Below are 21,911 nucleotides of genomic sequence, written 5' to 3'. Positions count from 1 at the left end.
CATGTGTTTTGAGGAGGTTGCTGGGGGAGACCCTTAGGGAACCCCCAGGCTAAAGGAGGTGGGGGGTCCTACACATGCATACGAAAAATCTATATGGCAGTATGTCATGGAGATCTGCAGGGAATATGTACAAATGAATAGCCTGCCAGTTCTCTATAAAGGCAGTTAAGTTCTCTCTGCAGCATCATTTTCATTCATCTTTGGCATCTCCAAAAAAAAAAAAAAAAAATGGGTTTCAGTGTACTCTCCCTAGCCTTTCTTGCTATTCCTGGCGACTTTACTGGCCCTCACCTGCCCACCTGCCTTTGCTCTCAGGTATCCATTTTAATGGTGTGGTAAGTAAAGTCTCTTCAGAACGTGCCATTTCCTGGCTTCAATGTTGGGGATCTAAACAGCAACTGGGGTTTGGGGGATGGTGAGGTGACGGGAAAGTTACAAAAATATATTTAAGTTGCCTTTCTTGATACCAGGGCATCCGGAACCAGTCTTCATTTGTGGCTCTGTCCTTGAATTTGAGATTATCAATACTGGCCTCCTCTCTTTCCTGCACAGGGTTGAGAAAAGAACACAGCTCAGCCACTTAAATAGATTTGTTCTCACTCTTGGCAAAAGCAGGAGAATAGTGGTGACCAGGAGAAGGCTAGTGAGTGCCTCTGTCCCACGACACACTCAGGGCTTCAACAGAGTGGGCACTTTGGATCTTTGGAGAGGGATTTGGGGGCTCAGGATCATCAGAGCTACTATTGTTCCTGGCATTTTGATAACCTGTTTCCATAGCTCTTTAGGGCTGTCCTTAGAGGACTATTTTATGGCTATCCAGAGGCCTCTCCCACCCCCAACTTGGTATCTAGCTTATCAGCTCTGAGTCCAGTGGCTATCCTTCTTTGTTCTGTACAAAAAGCCCAGTCATAATGAAAAGTCACTGTGGAAGCAGAAGGCTGGATGCTCTTCCTCTGAAAGCTGTTATTGGACTCCTCACATGCCCCAGCATGGGCATCCTGAGCAATGTTGCCTGTCCCACCCTCCACCACTTCTACCCAATAGCCCTACTGGATGTACCTGCCCTCTTATATGACCCCCCAGCCCCTCCCCTGAGTCTCCAAGATGAGGTTGTGCCACCATCTCCTGCTCCACAGCTCTGACCACTGGCCTGGAATCTCCCCTCCCAGCCCTCCACCCCTCTAAGGCACTGACTCCAAATCCAAGTCTTCCCAGCTTCCATAACCATCACTTGGCTATTGAAGGCATTAATACTTGGAGGTAAGGTGTTAGCCTGCAGGAATTCATATATCTTAGTGCCATTTCTCCTGTTAAGCCCCCTGAAGGCAAGGGAGCTGATATCCTTTCTCTGTACAGCCTCCTCACCCCACCTTCAGGATTCCCCGCCAGGTGCTCTTTAGAGCAGGGAGCATGTGAGTAGTCCCGGGGCTAGAAGCTCGTTCTCCCACATTCCAGGGTGAGTGACGGGGTAGAGGGTGTGCCCGCCCTAGGCAACTTGGGGGAGGTCCCCTGAAGGGCTGGGGGCAATCCTACTACTGGAACCCAGGCTCTCCGACCAACCCTGGCCCAGTAGAAGGGGCCCTCTTTCCTAGACACTCAGTAGGTTTAGAGACTAGAAAGTTGAGAAGCAGATCCCCTGAGATGGACTCTGTTTGTCCTCAGGCTATTGAATTAAAGACAGGGGTGTCTGTGGTGTTTGAGTAGCCACTCCATCCACCAAGGCTGAGTGTGGTCATGAACTGTGAAGATTTCAGGTATTAATGGAGAAGGTAGGGAGAAGAGAGACACAAAGATCCTACATCACAGATGCATGAAGGACTAGATCTGGGAGATCTTAGGGATTAAGTCCCAACCTCATTTTACAGATAAGGAAACAAGTGCAGAATTGAGCTGTCTTGCTCAAGATCACATAGCTGTAGACACTAGAATACAAGTCTCTTGCCTGCCTTCTTGTTACCCATGCCACCCCCAGCTCAGGGTCTTGAGGGGAGTCTATAGGACACAGTTCTTGTGTGTTGGTCTGAGTGTATAGAGAGGATCGTGCCTACAGGGGCCTCTCTCAGCCGTGGAGTGAGGCTCTGACCCAGGAGTTGCCAGGACTCAAGCTCGGAGGCATCTGGCATACCTGGATTTAAATCTCAGTGCCACCACTTAACTAGCTCTGTGTGGTCTGGGCAAGTCATTTAACCCCCTCTGAGCTGCAGTTTCCTCATCTAGAAAGTGGGAATAATTGTGCATACCTTACAGGGTTTTTATGAGGATTGATTGGGGGAATATGGTAATAAATAAATTGTTACTAAGTGTTCCCTTTTTTTCTTTGAATGACATGACCCACAAAGTCAGACTTGTGACCACTAGAGGGCAGCAGACAGATACTGGTACACTGGGCACAGTGTACTGGTAATTAGATGGGGGATTGGATAAAAGAAGATAAACATATCCATGTGGATTCCAGCACCTCCTGCATCCCCAAGCCAGGAAGGCTCCATTGGACTCATTTAATTAGAACCAGGTCTCTCGAGATGTGGCCGCAGCAACCCTGATGCTTGGATGGGGTCTGAGCAGGAAAAGGAGTGTGCCAAGACCTTGCCAACAAAGCTGATGCCAGCAGGTGGACCCCGTGACTGGGGCCCTTGGGGTCCGGGGCCGGGCTGGGCCAGCAGGCCTGGACTCCCACCCATTAGCCCATGAGCACTGCCTAGCGGCAGACCTGGAGACCTCCCCACCTGAATCCGGGGTGTTACTTGGGAAAATCCCTAAACCTCAGTAACTTCTCTCCCTATTGGGTTCCTTTGTTGTCAGATATCTGGACATTTAAGGGCCAGCAGCTTTCTGACCCATTTCAGCCAAGGGTTCAGGTTCCCCACTCACCTTTTCCCCTCCCCAGCCCATCCCTGGCCTGGCCCCTGTGAGGAATTTCCTGAGCCAGACAGTGGCCGAAAGAGCCGGTGCCCACCCCAGCGCGACTCTCCCATCACCGCCCAGACCAGTACCCTGTGCCCAACCCCAGCGGGTGCGGGATGACAGGCTCTGACAATCATTAAACCAGCCGGGCCTGATTTCCCAGCACCGCCTGCTAGGATCCGGGCCAAGTGGCGCATAATATGCAAATCACCTGGGGCCAAGAGCCCAGTCTAAAGGCCAGGAAATCCCCTCCATCCAATAAGCCAGCAGCTCAGGTTACCGCCAGGAAAGGCGCTATAAAGACCAGGGCGCGGGGAGGAGTTCACGCACGGCTCTATTTAGGGCGGGGTGGGGGAGGAAGGTGGCCAGACAACTCGGCACTACCTGGCGGAGCTTTGCGCCTTCTGGATTACTCGCCTGCCCGCTGTCCCCTTAGCCTGCCTGCCCACCACACCCGCACCCCGCGTCACTCCGGTAGGACCCCACCTGTCACACTCCTTTGCCTGGGCCTTGTGGAACTGGGGAGGGGTCTAGCAGGTTTGCAGTTCTGAACCTGCTCACTCCAGCTCCACAGTCTCGACCCTCTGGGCTGGAGGATGGGCAGCGGGGTGTGTCCTGAGGGTCGGACAGTGGAGGGGTTCACTCTGCAGGGGACAGGTGCCCAGGACTTGGCCAGGCCTGCTCAGGGGTCCAGGTGGGCTGAGGAAGGAGCCCCGGCAGGGAGGGTTTTAGGCTGGCACCTCGCTCTGAGATCTCGGAACCCTTCTTAAAAGAGCAGGTGCCTCAGGCGGCAGCTGCCGTTGCCCCAGGCTAGGTCAAAGCAAAGTTGCTGGAGGGTAAAGGGAGGCCCTGGCCCCTTACCACCTCTGGCCCTTTTCCCACAGGTAGCCTCATGGCTGCAACCTGTGAGATTAGCAACGTTTTTAGCAACTACTTCAGTGCTATGTATAACTCGGAAGACCCCACTCTGTCCTCTGTTTCCCCTGCTGCCACCTTTGGGGCTGATGACCTGGTGCTGACCCTGAGCAACACCCAGATGCCACCAGAGGGCACAGGTGGGTCTGGGCAGGGTGGGATGGGATGCCTTTGGGAGGAAGAGACAGATCTATCGTGGAGCCTGTTGGATAAACGGGGACTTGATCAGGGAGGAAGTTCTGCCGATTGGATTCCAGGACTGGGGGTCATGGGAGTATCAGTTTTGGGAAAATCCCAGTAGACCAGGCCCCTACTTGTGGGAGGGTTCTCAAGAGGGGTGAGGTAGGAGTGGACGCAGAGCCCAGTCTTGTATCCTGCTCCGAATGGGCGCCAGAAACGTGGCTCTGAGGGTCTGCCGGGCGGCCTGCGCTGACCCTGTTGCTGTGCCTGGTCCCCTGTAGACAAGGCCAGCTGGTCGGGAGAGCAGCCCCAGTTCTGGTCGAAGGCCCAGGTTCTGGACTGGATCAGCTACCAAGTGGAGAAGAACAAGTACGATGCCAGCTCCATTGACTTCTCACAGTGTGACATGGACGGGGCCACGCTCTGCAGCTGCGCCCTGGAGGACCTGCGCCTGGTCTTCGGGCCTCTGGGGGACCAACTCCATGCCCAGCTGCAGGACCTCAGTGAGTCCAGGCCACTGGCACCAACTGCCTCCCCAGGGGGCCCAGGACTGGATGGGGAGGCTGGTCTGGGATTGGCACCACATCTAGAGCTGAGCTTACGTAGCTATGGGAAGGACCAGAGCCCTGGGCCAGAGGGCACAGCCAGAGAGAGCCCTGAGGGGTGAGGGCAGTGTGCGAGCAGCCTGGGCTCTGACCCCTTCCTCCTCCCTTGCCAGCTTCCAGCTCTTCTGACGAACTTAGCTGGATCATTGAGCTCCTGGAGAAGGACGGCATGTCCTTCCAGGAGCCCCTAGGAGACTCAGTCCCCTTTGGTGAGCACCCATTGTCTCCCTCCTCCCCCTCCTGCCCTGTCCCATCCATGTCTCTCCCCAGAACATTAGGGATACTCCACTCCCAACCCCCCTCCCCTGCTACCACCTCCCCAGATTTCTACCTCCTGCATCTACAAAAATACCCACAGGGCAGCCCATCAGACCTTGTGGGCAGCCTTACCTGTTCCTTCCTGGTTCTCTTGAGCCCTCTCTGAGTGTTCCCCTCTCATCCCAGACCAGGGAAGCCCCTTTGTCCAGGAGCTGCTAGAGGACAGCCGGCTCAGCCCGTACTACCCAGGTGGCTATGGCGCAGGCACCCCCTCCCCAGGCAGCTCTGACCTCTCGACTGCAGGTGAGAGCCCGTGCCTGGACACAGCCTCCCTTCCCCTCAGTGCCCGCAGCTGTGGGCTGGTGAGGCAGCTCACTCTGACTCTGCCTCCCCCAGGGACTGGTGCTTCCCAGAGCCCCCACTCAGACTCTGGTGGAAGCGATGTGGACCTGGATACCACCGACAGCAAGCTCTTCCCCAGTGGTGAGTGGAGGGAGGCCCCTCATGCCCGAGAGGGGTTCCCACCCTGCAATACCCAGGGGGCTTGGATCTCCCCCCCCCCCACCCCATTCTCAGGATTTTCTTGTAGAGGGATTACACCCCACATCCCGCCCTCTCCTGACCACTTCCTCTCCCCGTAGATTGCTTTCCTGACTATAAGAAGGGGGATCCTAAGCATGGGAAGCGGAAACGGGGTCGGCCCCGAAAGCTGAGCAAGGAGTCCCGGGAGTGTCTGGAGGGCAAAAAGAGCAAGCACGGTGAGAGCTGGGCTCCTGGGGTCACCCCAGTGGGCTGAGACTGGGGTGGGGCTGGGCAGGAGGGAGGGGGTTACTGCAGCCCTGCTGGTGCACCTTCTCCTGTCTGCTCTGGCCTTTCACCCTGCCTTCTGGCTCTGTGCAGTGTGGTGGGGGTGGGGGTTGCAGCATAACAACCAGATGCCAAATAAGTGCAGGGCCCAGCTTGGTGGTCCCAAAGAGGAGGGGACGCTGAGGCCTCTGGAGGAGCAGGGGCTAAAGTCCAGGTTTCCTGCCTATCCATTCCAGCCTCTTTGCCCTGTCCTGCCTGCCAGGACACCCTTAGTGGTGCTTGGGAGAGCCAGAAGCACCCACAGTGGGCAAAGAGGCGAGTCCAGGAGTGCCTGGGTCCCGGACTCCCCACCTGCTCAGGGCTGGGGCGGGGTGGCCTGTCGGCTGCCAAAACATTCGTCACCGTGGCCTAAGTCCATGGGTGCCAGCCTTACCTGTGCTCCAGGCACTGGTCCCGGGGATATTGCCCCGGAGCTCCGTGGTCTTTCTTGCCTCACTGCCCTCACACAGGCAGTTCTCTCACTCACAGGCACACTAGGCCTGGCTGTTTTCTTCTGGTCCTCAGTAGGTTATTGTTTTCTGGAAGCTGTTCCCTGGGCCCTCAGGCTGGGGCTAGTTCTGTGCTCCCAGCTCTTACTACCTGCGGGTGTGTTTGCTTTCTAACTGTGGTCCCCACCAGACTGCCCCTCGCCATCGGGCAGTAATGTTTCTCCATCACTGTCTATTCCCAGTCAGACATTTGATAGATATTTGAATGAGTAAAAACGTCTGTCCCACGTAATATTTGTATGATCTTGGAGCACCCTGTTGAGTGGGGAGGCAAGGAGGAAAGCAGCCATTTCAACATCAGCCCCAGAGCTTGGCCTCCTTGTGAGCCGGTGCTGGGATGGGCGGGGCGAGCTGGCCTTGGGTGAGCAGAGCCACAGGGCCTGTATATCCCGGCCCCGCAGACTGATGGGATCTGGCTTTGTAGCCCCTAGAGGTACCCACCTGTGGGAGTTCATCCGGGACATCCTCATCCACCCAGAGCTCAATGAGGGCCTCATGAAGTGGGAGAACCGGCACGAGGGTGTCTTCAAGTTCCTGCGCTCCGAGGCAGTGGCCCAGCTGTGGGGCCAAAAGAAGAAAAACAGCAGCATGACCTACGAGAAGCTCAGCCGTGCGATGAGGTGAGCTGCTGGTCGGGACCCCCAGGGACCCTGGGCAGAATGTCTGGTTGTTCTCCCTCTCGTCTCCCCAAACCTACCCACTACCATCACCCTGTGGGGACAGAGGCACACCCCACCCTGCTTCATCCTACAAGTTTTGAGTCCTGTAGGATGAGGATAACAGCAGTGGAATTAAATGCTAACATGGAGAAGGTATTAGCCTGGCACATAGAAAGCCCTCTGTAAACAAAAACATTTCTTTGTATTATCTACTAAGGCTTGTCTTTAAAAAGGCACTTAGAGAGCGGTGGAAAGAGCATTAGCTATGGCCCACCCTCAAGTCCAGGCTCTCCCACTGTTGGAGCAGTTAATTAAGTTGCTTGTCTCTGGGCCTCAGTTTCCTCCTACATACAACAAAAGGGGACTGGAACACTTCCAGCCCTGAAATTGTGTGGTTTCTTGATACGCCCAGGACATAGCCACGAAAGGCAAAGAAACAGGGCACAGCCAGGTACCCTGGACACAATTAGAGGCCAGAGTGTGTGATGGAGCAAAGACAACTTCTTGCATGTGGGAAGAAAAGAGAAGTAAGGCTCAACCACAGCAAGTCGGGGTCAGATTAATCCAACTGGAGACCAGTGGGGACAGGTCCACCTGAGGATACCTGTGGGGCAGGTGGAAGGTGTTAGCTTTTCCTGCTAGAGCTCCTCTGATCACTCTTCTCCCCACCCAGGTACTACTACAAACGGGAGATCCTCGAACGGGTGGATGGCCGGCGGCTTGTCTACAAGTTTGGCAAAAACTCTAGTGGCTGGAGGGAAGAAGAGGTTGTCGGGAGTCGGAACTGAGGGTCTTGTACTTACAGACCCGGGACCAAACTCATGAACTCAGAGCCTGCAGCCCCTCCTGGGAGGCCAGGCGGGCGAGGTGGCTGCCCCAGTTTGGACGTGCTCTCGGGTATTGCTTCTGCAGAGAGACACTGAAATCTTGGTTTATCGTCAACCATTGTCCTGGGATTTGGGACATGTGGCCTCTTCTCTCTGCCTTTCTCTTGGAATTACAAACCCTGGTGTTTGAAGTGACTTGTGCTGTTGACTCTGTAGCTGCAAGTGCAGCGTCTTTTATTCGGTGCCTCCTCCAACCCAATCCCCGGAGCCAGCTGCAGATGGCACCTTCCTCCCCAGACGCCTGGACTGTGCCAAGGAGGCCAGGGGAGGCCTCAGGGGAGCACCGTGAGAGAGAGGACAGGACATGACCCTCCAGTCTCCTCTGGACCGGCTCCCACCTCCCGTCTCAGCGCTTGGACTCCGCGGGCGAGGGTCAGAGCACTCCCTAATTTATGTGCTATAAATATGTCAGATGTACATACAGATCTATTTTTTCTAAGACATTCCCCTCCCCACTCCTCTCCCGCTGAATGCTCGTGGCCAGACTGGCTGATCCAGGCCATCAGCTGGTGGGGAAGGTGACACTGCTGGGACCCTCAGGGGGGCTCCTGGCTTCTTTCTGCCATGAGTGGAGGCAGAGACCTCCAATAAAGTGCCTTCTGGGCTTTTTCTAACCTTTGTGTTGTTAGTGACCTGTGTACTGAAATTTTGGCCTCTGGATCAGATAGGGCCTAGGATTTGGGAAGGGGGACAGGGCAGGGGTTCTCTCAGCTGAGGGGGAAGCAGACATAGGAGGGCCAAGTACAGATTTCTTACAGCAGGAGGGTGGGCTTTACAGTCTTGTGGGCTGGGGGCCGGGCTGGGCCGGGAGGAGAGCCAAGTTAGACCAGTGGGGCCGTTCATAGCTGAGAAAGCTTGCAAGACTTCACGCAAGCGAGGACATGAGCTGGGGAACTGAGGACATGTTGGCTGCGTGACCTTGGCCAAGACAATCCTCTGTAGATGTGCTTGCTCACCGCGAGCCTGGGCCTGGCGCTCTCTGAGGAGTCTGGAATCATCCGTCCTGCCTTGTGGAATAGGTGATTTTGCATTCCAGCCAAGCTGGCTGTAGGCTGAACGTCTATGATACGAATCCTAGCTTTCAATGTCTGATGTGAAATCAGTCAGGGTCTTGTGGAGAGAAAAGTGGAGATGAGTGTTTGAAGAGAAAGGAATGGGGAAGGAACTGACATTTGTTGACAGCCTACTCTATGCCAGGCACTGTGCTAGACCCCATTTGCCTGTCTAACCCTCCCCTAAGAAGGGGGAAGATGTGCTATCCCCATTTCACAGACATGGAAACTGGGGTTCTCACAGGGCCAGTGAGTTGGCCACCAACTCTCAGGCAGCACCTTCGCTAGGGGTGTCTTCTGGCTTGGGGGGCTCTTCTGGCTTAATCCTCAGCAGATTCCAGAACTCTATTACTCTGTTTCCACAGTGATAAGTCCAGAATTTAGAAAGGACATTTTACTGATGGGAGCCGTATGTGAGGTAATTTATGAAGAATAACTTCCAGGTGGGAATTTCCTTAACTTTGAGGCTTCCAAATCCATAAAACGCATTAAAACCCCCTTTTTGTAAGTTTGGAATGCTGTTTTGTTTGTTTAGAAATATCAGATTATTCCCTGAAGGGATGTGGGTAAGGAAAGGATCTTGGAAAACACAAGGGTGGGTGTGTGTGTAAAGAGAGGTCGCTCTGCAGAGACAAGGAATGGTAGAAAGGAGACTGTGGAAGTTGGTTGGAGAGAGTAGTGGGGTCGTGGAAGAATCTAGAATCTTCTGGAGCCTTACATTTATTTCCCTTCTGAAGTGTGAGTGAGTTAGCTCAAGAGGATAATGGGGAGGGGCATAGGCTTAGTCTCAGGTCTGGCTCCAGCCTGGCCAGGTCACGTAACGGCTGGGGAACCTTCAGCAGCTTAGCCTAATAACCGCCATTTCTTGAAAATTAACATGTGCTTTGCACTGTGCTACTTCAGCTACATTATCTTGGGGACCCTCACTCCCTTGGGAAGCACAGAGCCAGGAAGTGGGGGATGAGCCCTTGGAATTCAGGGCACACTTGCTACGACTCCCTTGGAGTTTCTTCAACTCTAAAAAAGGAGGCAGTAGTCAAGCAACACACACAAGAAGGTACAGCTTGGGGGGAGGGTTGGGAATGTGGAGTCAGGCCCCTTAATGCTCTGCCCCAGGCCTGGGGAGGCAGATGCCCTGCCCGCCACTATGTTCTGACCTCTGTCCTGCTATTTTCAGTTCATGAGGCGCCTTCCTCATCCCATTATGTCATTGGATCCTCACCACAGCCGTCTGAGGAGACTGGGAGACCCCATTTCTCTGACCAAGCTTGTGGCTGGACCAAGGTCACAGACCTGGTGCGAGTGGGGACCAGAACCCAGGGTCTCCAGGGTCTCCAGGCAGGCGGGAGCTGGGGCAGCTCTGGGAGGTTGTATGTCCGGGGGTGGACCCTGCTGGAAGGACCTCTGGGGCGGAGCCTGGGAAAGCAGCCCTTGGGTGGGTGGGTGTGTGTGCGCGCGCATACTGAGGCAGTGGTACAAGGAGGGTCTCCTCGCTGCAAGGGCACATGATAATCTCACTCCTCAAGACATCTTCAGCCGCCCCCTGAGGACATGCAAAGCCTTCGCTGTCTCTAGCCCAGGCAGGGCCCGTGTCCCCTGGGGTGTGGCCCGGACTGAGGGCCGCAGGGGCAGGGGGAGTGGCGGGCTGGAGGCTGGGCTGTTCAGATCCTGCCTGAGCTGCTGGTCACCTCTTATCTGCATCTGCGGGATGGGGTGTGTGGCTGTGCTGGTTAGAGAAGTCGCCACTCCCTTGCCTGGGTGGGTCTGCAGGGGCTGGGCTTGTGGCCCTGGGCCCCCTGTCTGCCGCCTCCTCTCCAGGCCAGGTCCCGCGGGCTCCTTGGCGGCCCCTCCCCCCTCCCACCCAATTCAGGGGGAATCTCCTTCACCTGCTCCCCTTGGTGAAGCAGGTAACGCGTTGTGGTTTGATTAAAGTATTAAAGTGCCTATTTCAATCTGCTCTTTTATTGCAGCTATCTGGGTACACCTCTCCTTTACCTGGTTGTGCCTCTGGGCTAGGGCTGGGGCACACTCATCTCAGCAGCTCCTGGCACTGAGAAGGTGCTCAGTAAATATTTGTCAAACTGCCCTGTGACTCTCCCTGCCTTGACCACCAAGTCCCTTCATACACATACATAAACACACATTCACACAGGCTTTCATGCACATTTATACACACACATATGCCATGCACACTCCCCACACTTGTTCACACGCATACACACCCACACACACACACATACTCATTCAACCACACTGGCAGACATGACACACTCACACTCTCATACATACAACCACATAATCACACACACACACACACACACACACACACACAGCCACACCTACTCACACGCAGGCCCCACCCCCTGCTGTGGACTGAATTCCCCCGACTCACTGCCTCAGCCCTCTATTTACACTGCCCCTCGCCTGCATTGGGGTCCAGCTGAGCCTCCCTTTGAAGCATTTTCCAATCTCCCTTCTTCCCTCGCTGCTACCAGGTGGGCTCAGTCCTACCCTTCAGTCAGAACCGGCTACATAATGTACAGGACTCAGTGCAAAATGAAAACGTGGGGCCCTTGTTCAAAACTCATTAAAAATTTCAAGAGTGTGACAGCAGAGCAGAGCATGAAACCAAGTACGTGGCCCTTCTCAGCACAGGCTCCTCCAAGCACGGGGCCCTGTCTGACTGCACATGGCACCCTTTGAAGCCGGCCCTGCTTCCAGTGCCCTGCTGGCCTGTTTAGACCCTGCTGAACGACCCACCAAGCCTTCTACAGCAGATGTGACTGCCGCAGTCAGTAAGAATGAATAGGTGGCTTTTCCTCCCCAGCTGCCTGAGGATCAGCCACCACCGTGAATGACATGGTAACTATTCAGACCAGGAAGTTCACAGCCAACCGACGACCCCTTTTGGGGAAAGGAATGGTCATCGATGCCCTTCCCCCTGGGAAGAAAATAGTACCTAAGACAGAGACTCAAGGCAAATCAGCCAACAGGTACAAAACTACACCAGATCTCATCTTTGTATCTGGATTCAGAACCCCTTTTTTTGTGGTGGCAAGACAACTGACTTTGGCATGATTTACGATTTCTTGGATTATACAAAGAAAAATGAATCCAAACACAATCTTGCAAGACATGGCCTGTGTGAGAAGAAAAAGACCTCAAGAAGACAGTGAAAGGAATGCAAGAACAGAATGAAGAAAATCAAGAGGGCTGCAAACAGCAATGTCAGTACTGGCAAAAAAGTAGGAGGAAAGATTGGACAGTGACTTGACCAGTGATTGTGCAGATTTTTCACCAGAGGATTAATAAACCGATAAAAAGAACATTGATATGTTTAGTTATTTGAAATGTATTCTAAGTGTACTGGAAGCATTTTAAAATTGATTGCTGTTATGGTAGATTTAGATTGATGCTCAGGTTCACACGTTGTCTTATTAAGCATCCAGTAAAAACTTTGTCTAATGGGTTGCTGTTTGTCCTTCCTTTTATTAGCATGAAGATTTCAGGATTAGAATATAGGCAACTTGGGATTGTAGAGGCTAGTCTGGTGTGCTCATGTTAATATTTACCATCATGAAGTTGGTCGGTCTCTGAAAGAGATGTTTGAAATCTGAATCCTTTTTGGTCTGCCCAGACCTCAGCTTACGTTTTTGTGGCTTAAAATCTTATTTGCTGACTACAGTGGAAGTTAAAATGACTAGATCACACTTTCAACATTAATCCTGAAGTAGGTAATTAGGATGTCAAAATTGGGAGGAAAAAAAAAAAGAGTTGGTGGCCAACTTTTTAAGATTTGGAAAACTTTCATGGAAAAATCTAGATTTGTGATTCCTCTTTAAGGAGCACAAGGTCTGGCAGAATTGAGCCAGCTTTCCCACTGTACCACAGTCTGCAGGAGTGCCATCACAGCTGCCCCTATAATGTCTCAGTTCACCACCAATGCCACCACCAGTACCTGTGCAACCCCAGTGTCATCTGAGTTTTCAATCCTGGTTGATCTCCTCTCTCCCCTGTCAGTTTGCACCCCACGTACCTGGAAAATGAGGGTCAATAAGAAAATGGATGAAGGGCATGGGTAGCAGTCACGTTCACAAGTGTGAAAACTTTACCAGCCCTTCTACCAGCAGGGCCCTGGGAGCACCTTGCTACTTACTGGGAAATATTGAATGTTCCTACCTCCAAGATCATTTTTAGCCCAGTTCAGTGCCTGCCATATTATGGGCACTTGATGCACACTGTGAATATCTGCATGACCTTGCTGGACTGGGCATGGCTGATTTACCCAGAGTTCCCAAAAATGCCCACAGTCTTGTTCCCTCCATGTACCTCATTCCCTGCCGAGAAAGGAAAGAGAGGAGTTGGCAGAACCTCACTCATCTTAAGTGACATCTCTTCATGTATTTCTTCCCCTAATCCATTCCTTTTCAGGAAGATCAAGTGCCCTAAATCAGTCTCTACACAACCATTAAACAATGATGATGTGTAGAACAGAACACTAGATCCAGGAGAACAAGCCCCATTTTATAGATGAGGTAACCGAGGCTCAGAGAAGGAAAGTAACTTGCTCAAGATCACACAGCATGTCTGTGCAGAGCCTGAGTTTACTATTGACTCCTGAGCTGACCGCTTACTGAGAACACCCATGAAGAGCCAGGTGCTGTTGTCAAGTTAGTGCTTTACATATGTCATTCATTCATTCTCTCGGTGAGTGTTCACTGAGTGTCTGCCGAGTGCCTGACCCTGTACTGGGTGCAGGGGACCCAGTAGCCAAGAGCAGGAAGAGTAGAAGGCCTAAGCTGGAACCTAAGAAATGCTAAAGACACTATGTAAACCTCCCAAGAAGTCTGTATAGTGGAGGATGAGCTCTTCATTTTACACATGAGAAACTGGGGCTTTAGAGAGGTTGTAACATCTCAGGTTTTCAGAGCTGGTAAATTTAGGAAACCTGGATTTGAATCCTGGCTTCCTGGCCCTCTCTCCTCAACCCTACAATGAGTTCTGCTTTGAGAGGTGCTGTGCAAGCCAGGTATCTCACTGCTGTATAGGTACTTGAAATTCCACCCTTAGCATAGCTTGCCAAGTGCCCTGTTGACACACAAACATGCCTGGGGTGGGGGTGGATTCAATTAGAGCTGCTTTCAGGGACTCCTTGACCCTGTGGGAAAGATGGGGAGTGAGTTTTTCATTGTTAGCTAGCCCAGGTGGCTGACACCATGGTAGCCGTCCCTTAGTAGGGTTACCTTCTCATTCTTGTTCTGGACCCCTCCTCCTCCTGCTACGTGCAGGGCTGGGCCGTGGCAGCAGCACCATCAGCAATTAGCTCAGCTCAGCCACCCGTTACTGGAACCTGCGTGTCAATTCTGGAGTTGATCCAGGAAACCACGCCCAGTGCCCCATATGACTCAGCTTCACCTGCCCACTCCACTCTGACCTGCCAGCTTCAGTGACCAAGGCCCCAACACCTAGGGGAAAGTCCCAGCGTCCTTGATCCATCCTCATCTACCTCGTGTTTGCAAGGCATGCTGGGATTGAGAGTCCTTGTATTATAGGCTTGGTTCCCTGGCTGATTTCTAGCCAAGAAGGAAGGCTCCTGGCAGAAAACTAGAACCTGTGGAGAATGCAGACAGCAACATCTACTCTCTTTCTGTGAATGTTTGAAATATGAGCAGTTTAAGACCATGGGAGATACTACTTTGCATATATCAAATTGGCAAAGAATAAAAAGAATGCCCCTGATGTCTAGAGCTGGTGCAGATGTAAAGAAACTCAAACTTGTCATATACCAACTGGTCAAGGTATGAATTGGGAGACCCTTTCTGAAGGAATATTTGACAATTTGTTTCAAAAGCCTTAAGAAACATGCATACCCTTTTATATAGCAATTTCATGTTTAAGTTTTCCAAAGAAAATAACTAGATAAGTGCACAAAGACATATGTACAAAGATGCTCATCACAAAGCATCTTTACATTTTACAGATTTTTCATTTTACATTTTACAGATGGTAGCAACCTTAGTGTCAGTCAAAAGAGGACTGGTAAAAATAAACTATAGTAGAGATATTTATTCAAATACTAGGCATCCCTTAAAGTGACTCTGTGAGGCTAGATCTTTTGACATGGAGAATTGTTCATGATAGATTATTAAACGAACAAAAAAAAAGCAGGTTTGCACTCATTTTGTATAGAATGAACCCACTTTTGAAAATGTTAGTAGTGGTTATCTCTGGGTGGTATTGTGAATGATTTTTACCTTATATTTTCTGAAAAATAAATTAAGTACATATCATTCAAAAAATCAAGTTATTTTCCATTTTGGAGAAAAAAAAAAACCCACAACAAAACAGGGGGCAACCGTGGGATTAGAAGAAGCTTCTAAGGGCTGTCATTTCCATCTCTGTAGAACTTTAAAGATACCTCTACTCAGAGACAAGAATTATTCCTTTCAGTTTGAGGAGAAACCTTTGCTCTAAGGGATTAAAAGACTTTGTCCAAAGATTCATAGCAAATAGTGGTTTTCTTTTATTCATTCATTCTTTTCTCAGATGTGTTGAGTCTATTGATGAGCCCACTGAACTCACTCTCCATTTCTAGTACTGTTTTTTATGTCTAGCATTTCCAGTTGATTTTTATAGCTTTCATCTCTCTGCTGAAATCCCCTATTGTTCATGTATGTTGTCTACGTTTTCCACTAGAGCTTTTAATATCTGACTCATCTATGAGGCTAATTCTGTTGATTACTTTGTTTTTTGACAGTGGGTTTTGTTTTTCCTTGTTTTTTGTGCACCACATTTTTTTTTAAGTGTTGGGCATCTTGTGTAGAACAGCAGAGCTTGAAATAAACATTATTTATTCCTGAAAATGGACCCCCTGTTCTTCTGCTAGACCATTGGTGGTGTGTGTGTGTAGAATCATTCTGATCAGCCATTGAGTTGGGTTTGGGTTTTATTGTTGCCATGGTTACCTTCGTGTACCACGGGCTTCATAGTCCTCCAGGATTACCTTGTGCTTAGCGTGGGTGCTACGTGATGCAGGGTTTTCTCAATGTTCCTGTACCACCCTCAGCTTTTGACCTTCCTTGTACACCAGTGTTACAGAGGGGATCTCTCCATGCCCCACCTCCTCATCCCTCCCCTCCCCCAAGGGAAGCTGGTGCTGCTTGTTACTTGGTGCTTGCTACCCCGGGGGTGGGGTGTGGGGGTAGGGGTCAGGAGGGTATTTTTGTCCTGGTCCAGCCCCTGTCTTGGGCGGGGTCTGTGTGCCTGGATTTCAGGGGTGGGACCCTTTTGTGATTCTGCCCTTCCTTCCCCTGGCAGCCAACTGGGTCTTGTATCTATGATCCTTCTGGTGTGGGGAAGAAATTCCTGCTTCTCCTCCAGCGGCTGGAGACCTGTATTGCAGGGTTTCTCAACATCAGCACTATTGACATAAAATATAAATACATATATATTTTTTTAATTTTAGAAGTTGTAGGTTTATAGAAAAGTCATTCAGAAAGTACAGCATTCTCATATACCTCTTCCCCCCCCACACACACATACACAGTTTTCCCTATTACTGACATTTTCCATTAGGCTGGTACTATTATTACAATTGATGAATCAATATTATTAAATTATACTATTTACTGCAGTCCATAGTTTACGTTAGGGATCACTGTTTGTATTGTACAGTTCTATGGTTTTTAAAAATTTTTATGCTGGTAACAGAGATAAAAACTAAAATCTCCCATTTTAACCACTTCCAAAGATACAATTTAATGGTGTTAATTACATTCTCAATGTTGTGCTACCATCACCACCATCCATTACCAAAATTCATCCATCCCCCAAACAGTAACTCTGTACCAATTAAGCATTAACTCCCCATTTCCTACCCCAACTCCAGACCCTGGTAACCTGCATTCTAGTTTCTGACTCTGTGAATTTGCATTTTCTAATTATTTCATAACCATGAGATCATACAATGTTTTTCCTTTGCTGTTATTTCAGTCAACGTGATGTCTTCAAGATTTCATCCAAGTTGTAGCTTGTATCAGAACTTCATTCTCTTTCAAGGCTGAATAATATTTCCTTGTATGTATAGACCCCATTTTATTTACCCATTCCATCTGGTGACGCACTTGGGTTGCTTTCATCTTTTGGCAATTGTGAATAATAGCACTATGAACAAGTGTGTAAGTATCTGAACAAGTGTGCAAATATCTGTTTGAATCCCTGCCTTCAATTCTTTTGGTCATATGCCTAGAAGTGAGATTTCCAGGTCACATGGTAATTCTATGTTTAACTTTTTGGGAACCGTCAAACTGTTTTCCACAGCAGCTGCACCATTTTACATTCCCACTAACAGTGAACAATGTTCCTATTTCTCCCCATCCTCTCCAACACTTGTTATATTCCCAAGCCACTCTACTGCGTGTGAAATGGTTTCTGATAGTGGCTTTGATGTGCACCTCCCTAATGGCTTACTGATGTTGAGCATCTTTTCATATGCTTACTGGCCATTTGTATATCCCCTTTAGAGAAATGTCAATTCAATTCAAGCCTCTTGCCCATTTTTAAATTGCTGTTGTTTGTCCTTTTGTTGTTGAATTGTAGTAGTTCTCAAATATACTGGATGATAAACCCTTATCAGCTATGTGGTTTCCAAATATTTTCTCCCATTGTATAGTTTGTCTTTTTACTTTCATGATGAAGTCTTTTGATGCACAAAAGTTTTTAATTTTCATGAAGTTTAATTTGTCTAGTTTTTTCTTTTTTTTTTTTTTTTTGCTAGTGCTTTTGGTATAGAGTCAAAGAAACCACTGCCTAACACAAGGTCCTGAAGATGCTTCCCTATGTTTTCTTCTAGGAGTTTTATAGTTTTAGCTCTTAAATTTAGGTTGATGATACATTTTGAGTCATTTTTTGTATATGGTTTGAAGTGGGAGCCACTGTCTTTCTTTTGCTTATGGAGATCCAGTTTTCCCAGCACCATTTAATGAAGAGAGTATTGTTTCTCAATTAAGAGGACTTGGCACCCTTGTCAAAAATCAATTGGCCATACATTTGAGGGTTTATTTCCTCACTCTCAATTTGATTCTATTGGTCTGTATATCTGTTCTTGTGCCAGTACCACACTGTCAATTACTGCAGTTTTGTAATAAGTTTTAAACTTGAGAAGTGTGGGAATCCTCAACTTCGTTCTCTTTTCAAGATCGTTTTGGCAATTTGGGGACCCTTAACCTTCTGTGTAAATTTGATGATTGGCTTTTCCATTTCTGCAAAGAAGGCTGTTGGAATTTTGATTGGGAATGAGTTGAATCTGTAAATCACTTTGAGTAGAACTGACATCTTAACAATATTTAGTCTTCCAATCCATGAACATGGAATGTCCTTCCATTTATTAAGATCTTTGATTCCTTTCAGCAATGTTTTATAGTTTTCCATGTACAAATCCTTTATGTCCTGCATTCAATTTATTCCTAGATATTTAATTCTTTTAGTTGTTATTGTATAATTGACATTTTGAGCCAGATAATTCTTTGTTGTAGGGAGCTGAGCTACCCTGTACATTACAGGATGTTTAGCAGCATCTCTGGTCTTTACTAGATGCCCAAAGCACACTCCCTTCCCCCAGTTGTGACAACTAAAAATGTTTTTAGACACTGCCAATGTCACCCGGAGGGCAAAATCACCCCCCCTCAGCCCCCTTGAAAACCGCTGTTGAGTAGGATCCTGGGTCCAAGGACTGTTTCCAGCCCCTCCCACAGAGGTAAAGGGTTTTTTTTGTTGTTGTTTTTTTTTAATTTTACTTCCCCTTCTGCATAGGGTCTTCACCTGAGCCCCGGAGGCAGCAGAATTTCCTGCCTCTCCCCCTCCCCAGGCTGCTAAGGTTTTTGTTTCTTGGGAGAGAAGGGTCTGGGTGGGGTTTTGAGCCTTTTCCTTAGCTGCAGCCACTCCTTCCTCCAGGCCTCACCACCAAGGGGGGCTCCAGGACCACCCCCTGCCCCCAGTCTTTCTCTTGAGTCCCTGGCAGAGGTCTCTGGAGGGCTCCACAGACAACAGTGCTAACACCCCTAGGGGTGTGGCCCCAGGGACTCTGCACTGTCTGCCAGTCCACACTCAGGTTTTAGTGCTTCGTTAAAAATATGACCTGAAGGGCTGCAAGTAAGAGAATATCAACTGGGAGGAGCTTAAATAAGAAAGATAGGTAATAACATACAATAAAACATTCAGAGGCAATAAATAAATAAATAAAATAAAAGATGAGTTCTTCTTACCCACTAAGATGGCCTCAGCTTATTATTCACATTCTCTCCTTGGAAGGGCCTGAATTTCCTTGGATTTTAGGCTGCTCAGTTGGCACTGTGACCCTACCTCTCTGATGAGTTCAAGGAAAATAATTATTTTGTAGTTTATCTTACTTCTTTCTGTATTTAGGGTAGAAAAGACACATTTTCATCTTTCTACACTTTGAGTGGAAGTCCAGCCTCCATTCATTTATTCATATTGAGGTTTACCGTCCACCATATGATGAGTATATTGGTTATTTTTTTTTGGGTGGAGGGTTCTAGAACTCTTGGAGAATCTTAAGAAAAATAAAAATCCATTTACAGCCCTAAATTCACTTATGCACTCAGTTATGCCTGTCAGTGAACCCTCCCTCAAGGTGCCAAGAATCTCCATTTTCATGGCTAAAGGTAAATTAACTCCTCAACATTTATTACAATTTTTAACAATATACATTAAACAACAAAGAGATACTGTTTTCCTCTTATTGCATTGGCAAAGTTAAAAAAAGAAGTTGGACAACACGTTGGGTTGGTTTAAGAATGTGAATGCAAATAATCATTCTCTCGTATTTTCCATAGGTGGGTAAACTGGAACAGCCTCTCTGGACTTCAAAATTTAAAAACCACACACCCCTTGACACCAGTATTACATTTCTAGGGATTTATTCTCCAGATATACTTTCACATGGGTGCAAGGATAATCACTGCAGCATTTTTTTTAAATAACAAATTACTGGAAACAAAAATAAATCACTTTATTGAGTGATTATGTGCCAAATACTGTTAGAATTTCAACCCCCCCCCCTTTTTTTAAGAGAAAGAAAAACATTTACTGTTGAGTAAACATTAAATGTGATGCATATCAAGCAATCTGTTAAAGAGATTGCTCACAACCACCTTTCCAGGTAGGTCTATATCATCCCATTTTATTGATAAGAAAACCAAGTCATGGAGAACCAAGGTCAATTGCTCAAGGCTTCACAAGTAAGTTGTGGAGCCAGTACACAAACTCAGTCTGATTCCAGAGTTTATTCTCTTAAGCACTAAATGTCTGCTGATAGGGTAGAGGTTAAATAAATCACAGTGCATTAAAAAGAAGGGGTTTATGTGGACCAATCTCTAAAACAGCAGATTACTTGGAAAAGCAGATGTAGAACAAAATATGTGCAGAATTTTTTTGTACTGTGTGTGTGGGGGGCAGGGGAAGAGACAGAGGTGGAGGGTGGGGGAGAAAGAGGTATCTCTCGAAGGACACAAAAGAGATGAGTAACCTGTATTACTTCTGGCCTGGGAATGTGAGCCAGAGTGGAGTGGAGTGAGAAGGAGCTTTTTTTTTTTTTTTTTTTTTTTTTTTGAGATTGTTCACATACCATGCAATTATCCAAAGATCCAAAGTGTGCAATCAATTGCCCACGGTACCATCATACAGCTGTGCATCCCTCACCAGAATTAATTTTTTTTTTTCAATTTTTAGAACATTTTCATTACTCCAGAAAAGAAATAGAGACAAAAGAAGGAAACTCAAATCTTCCTATACCCCTAACCACCACCTCCCTTCCATTACTGACTCATAATATTGGTACAGTACATTTGTTACTGTTGAAGAAAGAATGTTAAAATACTACTAACTGTAATATATCGTTTGCAATAGGTATATTTTTTCCTATATGCCCCTCTCTTATTAACTTCTAGTTATAGTGTCATACATTTGTTCTAGTTGATGAGAGAGATTTCTAATATTTGCACAGTTAATCATGGACATTGTCCACCACAAGATTAACTGTTTTATACATTCCCATCTTTTAACCTCCAACTTTCTGAGAAGGAGACTTTTGATATTATAACCTATGATACTGTTTGAATAATTTAATGTACATAAGTATTACTTTTAAAATGCTCTAAGCAATATTTTTAAACATCGCATCTTCATTAACCTCACAATCTCACAATAATCATGAAGTACAAATTATGATCTCCACTTCACAACTGAGGAAGCCAAGATTTAACAAAGCCAAGGGACTTGTCTGCGATCATACAGACATTAGGTGATGGAACCAAGACTTGAACACTGCTGAACACCTCATCTGACCCAGCCCAGTTCTTATCCTGTCTGCCATGTTATCTCCACGTATTCATGAAGTGCTTATTGAGCAGCTACTTTGTGATTATCTGTGGAGACACTGGCCTCAAGGCTGCCTAAAACTATCTCACAGGGAACAGAAGCATAGATGTTCCTCCACCCACCCCTGGTTGACAAGGATGAAACAATGGTAATTCCCAAAAGCGGCAGGAAGTGGGGAGACTGGCACTATCTCAGGTTGTGACACTGGTATAATCCTCCTGGAGAACAACTTGGCCAAAGCTTTAAAAATGTGCAAATCCCCAACCCAACAATTCAACTTCAAGCAGTATATTTTAAATGAGTAATCAGATAAGTGTACAAAGATGTATCTATAAGGAGATTCATGGCATCTTGGTACCAACCAAAATCTCTAAAGAGAGAGGACTGGTTAAATAAATGTTCACATCCATTCAATGAAATACTATCCAATTATTAAATATGATGATATATGAATATTTAATGATATGGAACATTCATAATATACTGTTAAGTGAAGAAGGCTGGTTATAAAACCACATTTACAGTATGCCCCAATTTTGGTTTAAAAATGTATAGAAAACCATGGGTATATATATATGTGTAAAAACAGTCTGGAAGGATATGTATCAGCATGATAACAATGGCCATCTTTGAATGGTGGGATTATGCATGATTTTCTTTTCATTTTTCTGCCTCCCTGCATTGCCGTTTTTTTTTTTTT

At 48.0% G+C, this 21,911-nt stretch overlaps 1 protein-coding gene across 3 annotated transcripts; it reads left to right on the top strand.

Moving 5' to 3' along the window:
* Positions 1-2,355: 2,355 nt before the first annotated feature.
* Positions 2,356-8,377, top strand: ELF3 (E74 like ETS transcription factor 3). 3 transcript variants are annotated; one of them, XM_037825043.1, is made up of 9 exons: positions 2,730-3,378; positions 3,789-3,959; positions 4,281-4,502; positions 4,718-4,813; positions 5,049-5,165; positions 5,259-5,345; positions 5,504-5,620; positions 6,642-6,837; positions 7,550-8,377. In XM_037825043.1, exons 1-9 carry the CDS (start codon positions 3,105-3,107, stop codon positions 7,662-7,664), a joined length of 1,395 nt encoding a protein of 464 aa, XP_037680971.1. In that variant the 5' UTR covers positions 2,730-3,104; the 3' UTR covers positions 7,665-8,377. The 3 variants fall into 3 exon arrangements, with proteins under 3 accessions (XP_037680972.1, XP_037680970.1, XP_037680971.1); XM_037825042.1 differs by having other exon boundaries at positions 2,725-3,378; positions 5,049-5,345; XM_037825044.1 differs by lacking the exon at positions 3,789-3,959 and having other exon boundaries at positions 2,356-3,378; positions 5,049-5,345.
* The last annotated feature ends 13,534 nt before the right edge of the window (positions 8,378-21,911 follow it).

The sequence above is a fragment of the Choloepus didactylus genome, chromosome 2 (genome assembly GCF_015220235.1).
Source record: "Choloepus didactylus isolate mChoDid1 chromosome 2, mChoDid1.pri, whole genome shotgun sequence".
Lineage (NCBI taxonomy): Eukaryota > Metazoa > Chordata > Mammalia > Pilosa > Megalonychidae > Choloepus > Choloepus didactylus.
The sequence above is the reverse complement of the archived record's forward strand: the minus strand, read 5'-3'. Positions and strand labels throughout refer to the sequence as shown.